At 48.6% G+C, this 12,633-nt stretch overlaps 1 protein-coding gene across 1 annotated transcript; it reads right to left on the bottom strand.

Annotated features, from left to right (window-relative positions):
• Positions 1–93: 93 nt before the first annotated feature.
• LOC127198636 (60S ribosomal protein L29-like) lies at positions 94–540 on the bottom strand. Its single transcript, XM_051156678.1, has one exon. It carries the CDS (start codon positions 538–540, stop codon positions 94–96), a length of 447 nt encoding a protein of 148 aa, XP_051012635.1.
• Positions 541–12,633: the final 12,093 nt, after the last annotated feature.

Genomic DNA, 12,633 nt, shown 5'->3' with positions numbered 1-12,633 from the left:
CTGGCCTCGAACTCACATCGATCCAACTGCCTCTGCCTCCCAAGTGTTGGGATTAAAGGTGTGTGCCACAATGCCCAGCCGGCAGAAGCCTTTCTATGGGGCCTTCATAGGGGCCTGGGCACCTCTAGCAGCCTGAGCTGGGGCTGAAGCCTGAGCCTTGCTTTGAACCTTGGGCTTTGGTCGGCAGAACCTATGACCTTTGGCCAAGTAGTTTCGAATCTGCTTCCCAAGTTTGGGATGAGCGATGAAAGCGAGCCGGCTGAATTTGCGGCTGGGGCCCTTTGGCATCTTGGGCTTAACGGCCTCAGGCTTCACAAGGGCCTTGATGGCCTCTGCACAGGCACTCACTGCCTTTGCGTTGTTTGTCTGCATCTTCTTCAGGCCTTTCTTGTTGTGTTTCTTGGCAAAGCACATGTTCCTCAGGAACTTGGGGACAACCCCCTTAAGAGATTCGTATCTTTGTGACCGGGGCTTCTTGATGCCATTTCTGTGCCATTTGCGGGACTGATTGTGTGTGGTGTGGTTCTTGGACTTGGCCATGCCTGCATGGTAACCCGCGGCTCCCGCAGCACCTGGGACCAGAAGAGGTGTCTGTCTTCTCCTCCCCGCCCCCACTCTTATTTATTTATTTATTATTTTAGAGACAAGGTTTCTCTTTGTAGCCCTGGCTGTTCTGGACTTGCTTTGTAGACCAGGCTGGCCTCGAACTCACAGACATCTGCCTGCTTCTGCCTCAAAAGTGCTGGGATTAAAGGTGTGCGCCACCACAACCGGCAACCAGTGTCTGTCTTTTAGCACAAAGACTCACAGGAGATTAGGACACAAACCAACCCCGTGAGGAAGGGCTATGCAGCTCTGGGTAACAGGAGTCTTGTGTTCTACAGAAAGCACCAGAAAGATGGCAAATGGCGAGCCCTTAGCCCCCAGGAGGTGCATAGCCATGTGACCAGTGGGAACACTTCGAGACAGCCTGCACAGAAGAGGATGTCCGCAAGGCCCTTCAGAGCAGTTCCTGCACGCACACCCAGCTGCACCTACTGAACCGTACAGCCTAGAAGGAAACACTAGTACTTTTCAGAGGATGGACCATGGGACTAGTCTAGGTTTTCTGGGTTATCCTGTGCCCGGAGTGTGACCCTTTGCAACTCTCAGCTTACTTTGTTGTGTTTGTGAGGGTGCATATGTGTGTACATGCACCGCAGGCATGTGGAGGCCAGAGGACTTTTGGCAGAGTATTCCTCCTCAGGCACTGACCAGATCATGTTTTGTTTTGTTTTGTTTTGAACAAGTCTCTCTCTCTATTCCTAGCAGTTCTGGAACACTGTGTGTTTTTGAGACAGGGCTTCTCATTGGCCTAACTAGACTGGCTAGCCAGTGAGTCCAGTCCTGGGCTTACAACCCTATGGCATCATGCCCTGTTTTTTAAAAATTTATTTATTTATTATTATTTGTGTGTGTGTGTGTGTGTGTGTATGTGTGTGGCTTTTCAAGACAGGGTTTCTCTGTGTGTAGCCTTCCTGTCCTGGGCTTACTTTTGGACCAGGCTGGCCTTGAATTCTCAGAGATCTGCCTGCCTCTGCCTCCCGAGTGCCGGGATTAAAGGCACACACCACCACCGCCTGGCTATGCCCTGGTTTTTATGTGGGTTCTGAGGGTCCCACTCAGGACCTCATGGTGCATGGCAAGTGTTGTGCCGGCTGAGCTGCCTCCCCAGGCCTCTCTCTTCACGTTTACTTGCATTATCCTAGAACATTATGAAGCACCCTGCGTTCCCCCTGGCCCCCAGCCAGGTGCAAGGGGGACACTGAGGTCCAGGAAGGAGGAGAAGCTGGCCCAGGTTATACCACCGCCTGGCTATGCCCAGGTTTTACCACAAGCCAGGTGGTGTCAAACCAGCAGTTCTCCAAGCCTAGCTGGTCGGGAGAGCTTTGTTCACTCGCACTGGACGATCCAGTTCATGGACCACAGACTGCCTCGTCCGCAGGGATGGCACTGTTTCTGACCAAGGACTCGGCTCACAGGCACACAGGTGCTCAGTGGGTACAGACAACTCATTCCTCTCTGAGGCCACAGACAGAAGCCACTGTGCTGGTTCTGCAGCTGCCAATTTCCGTATAAATCCATTTGTAGATGTTGACAGCCCAGGAGGCACTCACTGTCCTGTTCCTCCCTTGGCTCGAGTAACTGGATACATGGTTTTTTGTTCGTTTGTTTGTTTGTGGTTTTTTAAAGGGTTTTCAATCTTTTGTATCTTGAAAACCTTTCAGACTTATAAAAGTCACAAAATAATGTGGAGAGTGTTCAAGTGTTTTGCATGCAACGTCTCTAAACTTTAACTCTTACATAACTACCGTGTGGATGTTTGAAATCAGGAAGTTAAGAGATTGGAGAAATGGCTCAGTGGTTCAGAGTACTTGTTTTTACAGAGGACCCTGGGATCAGTTCCCAGCACCCAGACTCCGGGTGATCTGATACCCTCTTCTGGCCTCCAGTGTCACTGCCTGTATAGTGTGTGTGTGTGTGTGTGTGTGCGCGCGCGTGCGCGCACATATGCACGCACGCACACACATCCATGTTCAGGTGTGTGTGCTCAGGCAAACACTCTTACACATAAAATCATTTTTTAAAAATCAGGAAAGTAGCAGTGTTTACAAACTATTCATAATCTCAGACCATATTCAAAATTTGTCAATGTTTTGTCACCTCCTGGATTAATATCTGGCCCAGGATAACAGGTTACACTTAGACATTTAAGCTGTCATTCTACTGTGTTTCCTTGGTGCTGAGGACTAACCCAGGTCTCACATATGCTAAATAAATGCTATTCCACTGAGCCAAAACCTCTAGCCTTTGTTTTTGTTTTAGATGGGGTCTCTCTGGGAAACCCAAGCTGGCCTCAAACTTGAGCCCATCCCACCTCAGCCTCCCAAATACTAGCATTACAAGGCAAATATCACCAAACCTGCCCCCACCATAACATTGTTTATTGTGTGTGTGTCACACCTGTGAAGGTCAGAAGGCAGCCCACCTGAGGCAATTTTCTCCCTCAACCTTGTGGGTCCTCGGAGTGGAGTCAGGTCATCAGACTTAATGGCAAACACTTTCACCCACTGAGCCATCTTGCTGGATCCCCCTCTTCCCTCTCTTAAAAGTTTTTCTTTTTAGATTTTTTTTAAATTTTATGTGTATGTTTTGCATACTTGTGTGTATCCACACCACATATGTGCCTGGTGCCCCAGGAAGTCAGAAGAGGCTCCACAAACTGGAGTTACAGAGGTCCTAAGCCACAGTGTGGGTTTTGGGAACTGAATCCAGGTCCTCTGCAGTAGCAGCAAAGTATCTGTAACTGCTGCACCGTCTCTCAGCCTCATCTCATCTCAAGCAGTCCCATGAGAAGGCTCTGGGGCAGCATGCCCGGGAGAACATGCTTCATGGACAGGGATGACCCTAGCTGCCCATCCAGGAGGGACCTGCTGGCCACTGTGGCTACTGAGCATTGTATAGCAGGTAAAGCCAGGAATAACATTTTCAATTCTATCCAAGTTTTTTTTTTTTTTTTTCAATTTTTGGTGGTGATGGTTTGGTTTGGTTTGATTTTTGGAGACAGGGTTTCTCTGTGTAGTGTTGGCTATCCTAGCTCTGTAGACTAGGCTGCCTTCAAACTCACAGAAACTCACTTGCCTCTGTCTCCTGAGTGCTGGGATTGAAGGTGTGCGCCACCACCTGACTGATTTTACCCAGTTTTAACTGTTGAAAAACAATAGTGAATGGTGGTGTTTTGTTTTTGTTTTCTTTTTGATAGTCCTGGGGCTCACAGCAGGCAAACACTCTCCCATTAAATTTTATTTCCACCCCAAATATTCGGAACTTTAAGCAAGCAGATGACATGCTTCCGGGGCACTTCACCCTGAGGTGTCAGGCAAGCTTGGCAGGGGGCGGGGTGTGTGCGTATGCTCAGCTGTGTCTGTAGGGCAAGCTTGGTTGTCTACCAGAATTCAGATGCTGTGGGACAACTTAGTGGCCACCATAGTGACTGATGTCACAGGAGCCCATATCTCAGAAAAGCACCACAGTTCTCCACTGGGCTAGAGACAGTGCCAACGCTGGTGGAACTGGAAGGGACTTCAGCTGCCATGTGTGGCTGGACACACAGTGGTCCTTTCCTTTCCCCCCTGGTCTAGCAATCGCTTTCTTTCCTTTCCTCCCTCCTATCTTTTAGTTTAATCCCTCTTTCCTTTTATCCTTCCCTCTCTCCCTTTGTTTCTCATAGATTTATTTCTGTATCATGTTATATATAGGAGTATGCAATATAGACTTTTTGTTTGGTTGGTTTTTTGAGACAGGGTTTCTCTGTGTAGCCTTGGCTGTCCTGGACTCACTTTGTAGACTAAGCTGGTCTCGAACTCACTGTGATCCATCCTCCTGCCTCTGCCTCCCCAGTGCTGGGATTAAAGGCGTGCGCCACCATGCCTGGCTGCATATAGACTATTTTGAGACAAGGTCTCATTTCATAGCTTTGGTTTGCCTTGAATTTGCTAAATAAACCAGGCTGGCTTCAAACTTGGGGCGAACCCTTGTGCCTCTGCTTCCCAAGTGCTGGGATCTCAGCTGTGTCTGCACCATCATACCTGGCCGACACATACGTACCTGTTAAAATGCAATCTAATTTCTGTCCTACCAGTTTCACAAAGGAGCTGTAAGCCCTCTAAGGATTCACTGGGCTTCCCTAGATGGTTGGTGCCAAAAAGGAACCATCTCTTCTGGCTTAAGAATCAGTGGAGCCAGCTGGGTGTGATGGCACACACCTGTAATCCCAGCACTCGGGAGGCAGAGGCAGGTAGATCACTGTGAGTTCAAGGCCAGCCTGGTTTACAAAGTGAGTCCAGGGACAGCCAAGGCTACACAGAGAAACCCTGTCTTAAAAAAAAAAAAAAAAAAAAGAATGCTTGCTGCTTTTCCAGGGGACCAGAGTTCAGTCCCCAGCACCTAAGTCAGGTAGCTCACATCTGCCTGTAACTACAGCTCTGGGGGAGTCCAAAGTCTCTGGTCTCTGAGAGGACTTGCACTCCTGCACACATATCTGCACACAGACACATAATTAATAATACCACAAATCTTAAAAAAAAAAAAGCCAAAGTTAATGAAAAGAAAAGGAGGCTTTAACACCAGGCTGTTGGGACAGGAATGGTGCCACACACCTGTGGTCCCAGCTGCTTGGGAAGCTGAGGCCAGAGGCTTGCCTGAGCCCAGGTGCTGCAGTTTGTAGCTGTGTGGGCGTGCCTGCATGGGACACAGCTGTGGCTGCTGTAAGAACTCAAGGGCTGACGTCAGCCTTGAGGTAAACAGCTCTCTTCCACACTCCTGCGCAACACTGCCCCGTCGCAGGCCAGAAGCAACTGGAGCAAAAGGTACGGGCGGAAACTGTCTTAATGTGCTTTGTCACAGTGACAGTAAAGGTGACCAGTAGAACAGGAGTTCAAGTTCAACCGGGGCAACATAGTGAGACCCTGTGTCAGAAACTGCATTTGGTTAAGTACAACTGTGGTCCTAGCTACTGTGGGGGCTGGGGTAGAGGCTCACTGAAGTCTAGGAGTTTCTGTTGCCAGGCTAGGCCAGACCCATCTCATGTCAACTCACCGATTTTATTTGGAAAAGGTATTTCATACCACATAGGTGTGAGATGACAGATCTGGATGGATTTTAGTACATGAGTTTTGTATTTATTATTATTTTTTGAGATAAGCGTCCTTAAATTCTGTGTCTGTCCTGTAATAGGTGGAAACAAAGAAAGACCAGATTTCTTCTGCCTCAGGGAAGGTGAGATAGAGGAAGTCATGAGTGGGGGCTGGGGAGAGGGACAGACGGAGCTAAGGCTGCATGAGGTCTGGGCAAGGCCATGGGTGTAGGGAAACAGGCTCACCTGGAAATCGGCGTGCCTGGAACACAGGAGCTAGAAGGAGAGGAGGAAAGGTATGAGGTTCAGCTGAGGGAATGCTGGGAAACCATTTCAATCCACAACTGAAAATTTGGCAGGACATAGCGATGCACACCTTTAATCCCAGCACTTGAGAGGCAGAGGAGGCAGGAGGATCAGGGGTTCCAGGCCAATTTAGAATATATAGTAAGACCCTGACTCAAAACATCCCAAGGTCAGCCAGGCATGTTAGCGCACGCCTTTAATCCCAGCACTCGGGAGGCAGAGGCAGGAGGATTGCTGTGAGTTCCAGGCCAACCTGGTCTACAAAGTGAGTCCAGGACAGCCAAGGCTACATAGGCAGAGAAACCCTGTCTTGAAAAAACAACAACAACAATAACAAAACAAAATATCCCAAGGGCTTGGGAGGTACTTTGCTGGCAGAACATTTGCCCTCGGCACACAAGACCCAGGGCTCAATCTCCAATGTCACACAAAACACACTTAAAAGTTGATACCCAAATGGGATGGAGGATGGACGCCTGAGAGGGCCGGCTGCCTCACTGCCTCAGGTGTCCTCAGGAAGTGCTTCACAGACTGAACCACCTGCCTCAGCCCCGGAAGTGGACTGCTGTTCCTGGGCCTGCTATGCAAGACACATGGAAGCTGAAATCCAGACTTAGTTTTTCCAAAAAAGAGCTTGGTTGCTTGTCAACTGTCAAGGAGCTGGGAGGCAAGCTAGAATGACCTCTCATCTGCAAGAAAGGTATTAAGTGGCCTGAGGCGAGAGGAGTTAGGAAGCTGACTGGCTGGATAGGGGAAAACAGTGGCTCTGCCCAGGTGGAACTTGTGGATAATTCTGCAGCCACCTCTGCTTGCAGTTAACACCTCATGTCCCTGTCCCTTTGTGTCAGGTTTTGGTTCCACCAGGTTTAAGCCTGTGTTAGGTGAGGCCCTTGGGTTTTGTGCCTATGACCTCAAAACACAGATTGTAAGATTTTGAGAGAAATTGCCCTTTTCTGGCCTTTCTGGCCCTCCTGGGAGACAAATGCTACTCTGCTTCGGAATGCAGGTTTCCTTGCTAACTGTGGCTTTCCTTTTCCTTTTTCTTTTTTGTTTTTGTTTTTTCTATGAGACAGCGTTTCTCTATGTAGCCCTGGCTGTCCTGGAACTCACTGTGTAGACCAGGCTGGCCTCTGCCTCCCGAGTGCTAGAATTAAAGATGTGTACCACCACTACCACCTGGCAGCTTTTCTTGCTTTAAAAACATGATTTTGGCCGGGCAGTGGTGGCACACATCTTTAGTCCTGGCATTCGAGAGGCAGAGGCAGGTGGATCTCTGAGTTCGAGACCAGCCTGGTCTACAGAGTGAATTCCAGGATAGCCAGGGCTATATAGAGAAACCCTGTCTCAACAACAACAAAAAAAAGCAACATGTTTTTGCTTTCTTTGTGTAGGTTTCTTTGTGTAGCCCTGGCTGTCCTAGCCTTACTTTGTAGACCAGGCTGGCCTCAAACTCACAGCGATCCGCCTGCCTCTGCCTCCCAAGTGCTGGGATTAAAGATGTGCGCCACCACACCTGGCTAGCAACATGTATTTAAATCTTTTCCTGGCTGGGTTTGTACCTCAGTGGTAAAGTGTTTCCCTAGCAGGTGTAGAGGCCCTGGGTTCTATCTGCTTCGGAGGGGAAAATAGCTAATATATGTACTTAAAATGTATATACATTATAACACAAATCAATATAAAAACAGTGTATTTTCAAAATATATACAAGCACAAAATGCAATCTATTTAATCTATATATTTATATTCAGTTGGATATCCTTTTTTTTTTTTTTTTTTGGTTTTTCGAGACAGGGTTTCTCTGTGTAGCCTCGCCACAGTTGGATATCTTTCTCCTGCGGGTCTTATGGATGGTGGGAACAGTCCTGGGGGGTCACATCATATGTTGAGTACATTCATATAACCTGTTGACCTGGGGTGAAGGAAGGACTAGCTATGACTGAGTTGAATTTTAATTTATTTTCCTCTGAAAATTTTCAGTAAACAGTAAAAGTCATGCTTAAAATTTTAGTTTTGAACTTTTATGTGTATGGGTGTTTTGCCTGGCTGTATGCCTGTTTTCCTTGTATGTATGCCCACAAATGCCAGAAGAGGGCACTGGATCCTCTGGGATGGAGTTAAGGTTACGTACTGTCCTTTGGATTCTGGGAATTGAACCCTGGTCCTCCTAACAGCTGAACCATCTATCCATCCCAAAAGCTCTATTTTAGAATTTCAGAAACTGGTTTTATTTCCACAATATTATTTTCCATTTCCATAGTTCCAGCTGGCTTCTCCAGCAAGTGACAAGATCAGATTAGCGGGTGGATGACATGAGGCAGGAAGAGGGTAGGGCTGGGAGCCAGTGAGGGGCCACCGCAGTGGTCTGGGCAGGAAAAGCTGTGCCCTGGAGGCTAGTCAGCAGAGCTCTGCTGGCCTGGGGATGTGGTAGGTGCAGAAATGTGCTGTTTAGACCCCTCTTCTTCAAGGAAGGCCTTCTGGTTGGTGGTGTGGTGCAGTGGGCACAGCCTCCCACTGTCAACCCATTTAGAATCTGCCTCTACTACGGAGAGCTGCCTTCACCCAGGACCATCAGGAGCTGAGCAAGGCAGGTGGCAGAAGACCCAGCTATTTCAGTCCCCAAAGCGGTCTGTCTGGTAGGCGGGGCCTGCTTCAGAGTCCAGCATCTCCTCTGTCCTTTCCTTTCACACCTTAGCACCAAGTTTTGTCTTAGCAGCGGCTTCACTCCGAGCCTCACTCCCACTCCCGCTCCTAGGAGAAGAGGCGGGGTAGGTTTGACAGTTTGGTTGGGGAGTGGTTGTAGTTTTATTGGAGGAGTCTGAGACTGCAGTAGAAGGCTAGTCTCAAGACCTGAAAAAGCATTACAGGCCAAACCAGTCAGGACTGGAAATGGCAGATTGCCATTTTTTACCCTGTGTAGGAGCAGGTAGTTAATGTTTTTAGGGGGAGTGGACTCACACAGGGAGGATGTGGAAAGGAAACGCAGGGCAGCCCTACGTTCACTTTATGTGATGCTGTTCACAGCAGCTCCATGTGTGGCTGGGACACTGAGGCAGAGAAACCATGAAGCCTGCATGGAGCCAGTTAAAATGCCAAGTCCCGCCTTTATGGCTTACTAGCGCTCCCTAGCTCACAAGAGGTGTCAAACCACTAACCAGAGGAGGAAGCACTGTGGCCTCTGGCTTGATTGACAGATGTCATGTTGGCAGCACTGTTTCTGTAGGAGCCTGAGCACAGCATCTGGAGCTCCCCTGTAAAACCAGTGTGGCTAGGATGAGAAAGTCTGAGACAGAAAAGATACTCAGTGCCCTTTAAGACATTACATTTTTATTTACTGTCACAGGAACGGGCTCTCTCCTTTCACCGTGTGGGTTCTGGGAATTGGACTTGCTCAGCCATCTCACTGGGTTTAAGTGTGGGTGCGCAAGTGTGGGCTGTGGCACATGTGTGGAAGTCTGAGGACGGTCTGCTGCAGTTGGCTCGCTTCTTCCACCTGGACTCCAGGAATTGAACCCAGGTTATCAGGCCTGGCTGCAGACACCTTAACCCGCTGAGTCATCTCATTACCCTTGGATGGCATTCTTGGTGGCTTTCTCACAAACGCGTGTTGGGGTTTATCAGTCTGTTACAGCGCTAAGTTTATTCCCAGCTGGGTATCATAATGTAATCTCCCCGAGGCCTCTTTAGCTTTGATTAGTGAGTTTGGACACAGTGCACACTGCATCAAGTTGAGCAGGGCCACTGTTAAGGTCAACAAGTGGGCTCACCTGAGCAGCTCCAGTAAGTGTGGTGTAGGAAGAGTGTGTGGGGTGCACTCTGTGGTGGTTCCTACAGTGCGAGTGGTGGGTTCTACAGAGCAATGAGGCACTGATGCTATTGGCTCTGTTATTTCAGTGTTCCCTTAGTGACCGCTCCAACAGTGGCCAAGGGCACTTTCCCATTGAATTAGATACTGGTTTGGGGCCAGATACTTTACAAGGAGAGGCAGGGACAAGAATCTGCTCCGACTCTTTGGCATTGCTCGTTAGTTGGTAGTCAGACAAAGGGTGAGACCTCAGCGCCTGTGGAGATGGACATGGGGGAACTGGCACATCTGTCCTGCCAATTCCTTCATGTGTTGTGCCCACCAGAGATCAAAGTGGTGGGTCACAGCTGGAGCTGTGCTGGACGCATAGAAGGGAGGCAGGGCGTCTGTGGCCAAGGGAATGAGGTTTTCTCTGGCCCCTCTTAGGCTGTGGGCTTTGGTGCTGGGGTTAGAACCAGAGCCAGAGTGCCATTGGTCTACTCTGCCCCGGCACACCTCTGTAGGTGGAGGAGCGATAAAAACTGAGTTCCTGCTCTGCCCTGCTGGCAGGGGGCGTCATGGGTGTGCTGGGAGAATAGTGAGGCTTGCAGAGTTCCTGGTCTTGGCACCCACATAAAACCACAGGTGATCAGCCACGTCCCCAGTCTCAGAATCCCCTGGTTCTTGTGGACAGCACCCTCCTGTACCCTCTGCAGCACACTGCTAGCTCCTAACCTCACGTCATTCTCACTTGGCCTGTGCCAATCACTCTGCTGAGTCAGCAGAGGCAGTGAGGTGTGTGACAGCCATCTAAAGCTTCTAAGGTCAGTGGGGTGTTTACAAGGCCCCACAGATGGGAATATGCATATGTTTCGGACCTCCAATGCAGTCTAAATTCAGATGGCAGGTTCCCTCTCAAGATGGCTCCTGGCTACTGCACCTTGAGGGGCTTTGTGAGTTGACTGAATTCCTTTTCCAAAGCCTGGTCACAGCACATTTTAGAGCTCCTGCCTGTATCGGTCTGCAAGGGCCAGCATCAAACTGTCACCTTTATCTCTTTGTGTGTGGTGGGGTGTGTATGTGGAGTTCAGTCAGATGGTAGCTAGTACTTTGTTTCTCTTGCTGTTGTCTCCTGATGAACCCCAGGGACACCTGCAGTCACTCACCTCCATGCACAGTTGTAAACCTGTTGCTTTGAAGCAGCCATCTTGCCTGCTAAGAGCTTTGGTTTTTATTTGAGGAAGGGTCTCACTATGGGTCTGGACTCACCATATCAACCAGCCCGGCCTTATGGTCACAGACATCTGCCTGCTGCTGCTGTGCTAAAGATTAAAGGTGTGTGCAACCATGCCAGCTCAGTTTTAAAAATCTGTTTATGTGTGTATGAGTGTGGGCATGTGTACATGTGATGGCTCACATGTGGAAGGCCAGGACAATTGGCAGGCATTGGTTCTCTTCTTCCACTGTGGGTCCCAGGACTGAAGACAGGTCACCAGGCTGTGTGATGAGGGCTTCTGCTGGCTGAACCATCTTGCTGACCCAAGATCTTTGTGGGTTTTTTTTTTTTTTATGATTATAGTTCAAGTGTTAATTCCTTCTAGATAACTTCCCATAACTGTAATTTTTTCAAAATGTTAATTAGATTTCTAACATGGAATGAATATGATCTTTTACATAAACAGACACTTCAACCTGTGTTATCAAATAACCTGTGTGCCCAATGCGTACACACGTGTACATGCACGCCTGTATACACATGGGTGTGCATACCTGCGTGTACGTGAGCAGAGGCCAGGGGGTGCCGTGCAGGCAGTATTGAGGTTACAGCCTGTGTGCACACTCTTGACTTTGGAGGATCTGAACTCAGGCCCTCATACGTGTATAGCATGTACTTTTACCCACTGAGCCATCTCCCCAGCTGCTCAAATAACCTGTTTTATCACCCGGAAGTACATGTAGAAGTGATATGGCATCTAAAAGGCATCATGGTCATTCAGGGTAGGAACATATGTAGAAAGTAACAGGGACAGACCAGGCGATCCACAGATTGGAAATTTTTTAAGTTGGATCAATAGCTGGAGACACTTTATTCTATTTTCTCCATAAGTATTAAAAACATTTCTATAAGGAGCCAGGTGATTTTTCAGGATGACTTGTAATCCTAGCACTTAGTGGTGGAGGCAGGAGGATAAGGAGTTCTAAGCTGGTCATGGCACATGATGAGTTCAAGGCCAGCCTAGCCTCAATGAGACTATCGTTTTGTTTGGTTTTTTGAGACAGGGTTTCTCTGTGTAGCCCTAGCTGTCCTAGACTCACTTTGTAGACCAGGCTGGCCTCAAACTCAGAGCTCCACTTGCCTCTGCCTCCCAAGTGCTAGGATTAAAGGCATGCACCACCACGACTCTCTCTTCCATTAATGAGAAGATGATAAGAAGAAAACCGTTAGCATATAGTAGCAATCAGCAGGTAACAGCAACTCTGTGTCAGCGGCAAACTGTGTGCCAGGGTGACCGAGCAGTTTACCCCACGTCACACAGCGCTGGCTAGCAGTCATCACAAGAGCTGCTCACTGAAATTCAGTTTTTATTCCAAATGATTATAATGCTAGAAATACAACAGCTGATACTCAAAATGGCGTGATCAACTGGAAACTAAAGTAGCTGGTTTGTAGGGAGTGGCCAGCAGGCTGCAGCCTTGGCACTCTGCTTATGCCCCAGAAAGCATAAAAATAACGTGTGTTCCGATTCCAATCTGGATGTGCAGCGGTTACAGTGAGTACATAGAAAGCAGGAAGAAGGCAGGAAGAGAGAACATGTCACATGACCCCAAGCCTTCAAATTGAATACGCAACGGTGGAGAAGACTTTTAGTAG

This window comes from Acomys russatus, chromosome 14 (assembly GCF_903995435.1).
Source record: "Acomys russatus chromosome 14, mAcoRus1.1, whole genome shotgun sequence".
Taxonomy (NCBI): Eukaryota; Metazoa; Chordata; class Mammalia; order Rodentia; family Muridae; genus Acomys; species Acomys russatus.
This window is presented reverse-complemented; position numbering and strand designations above follow the sequence as displayed.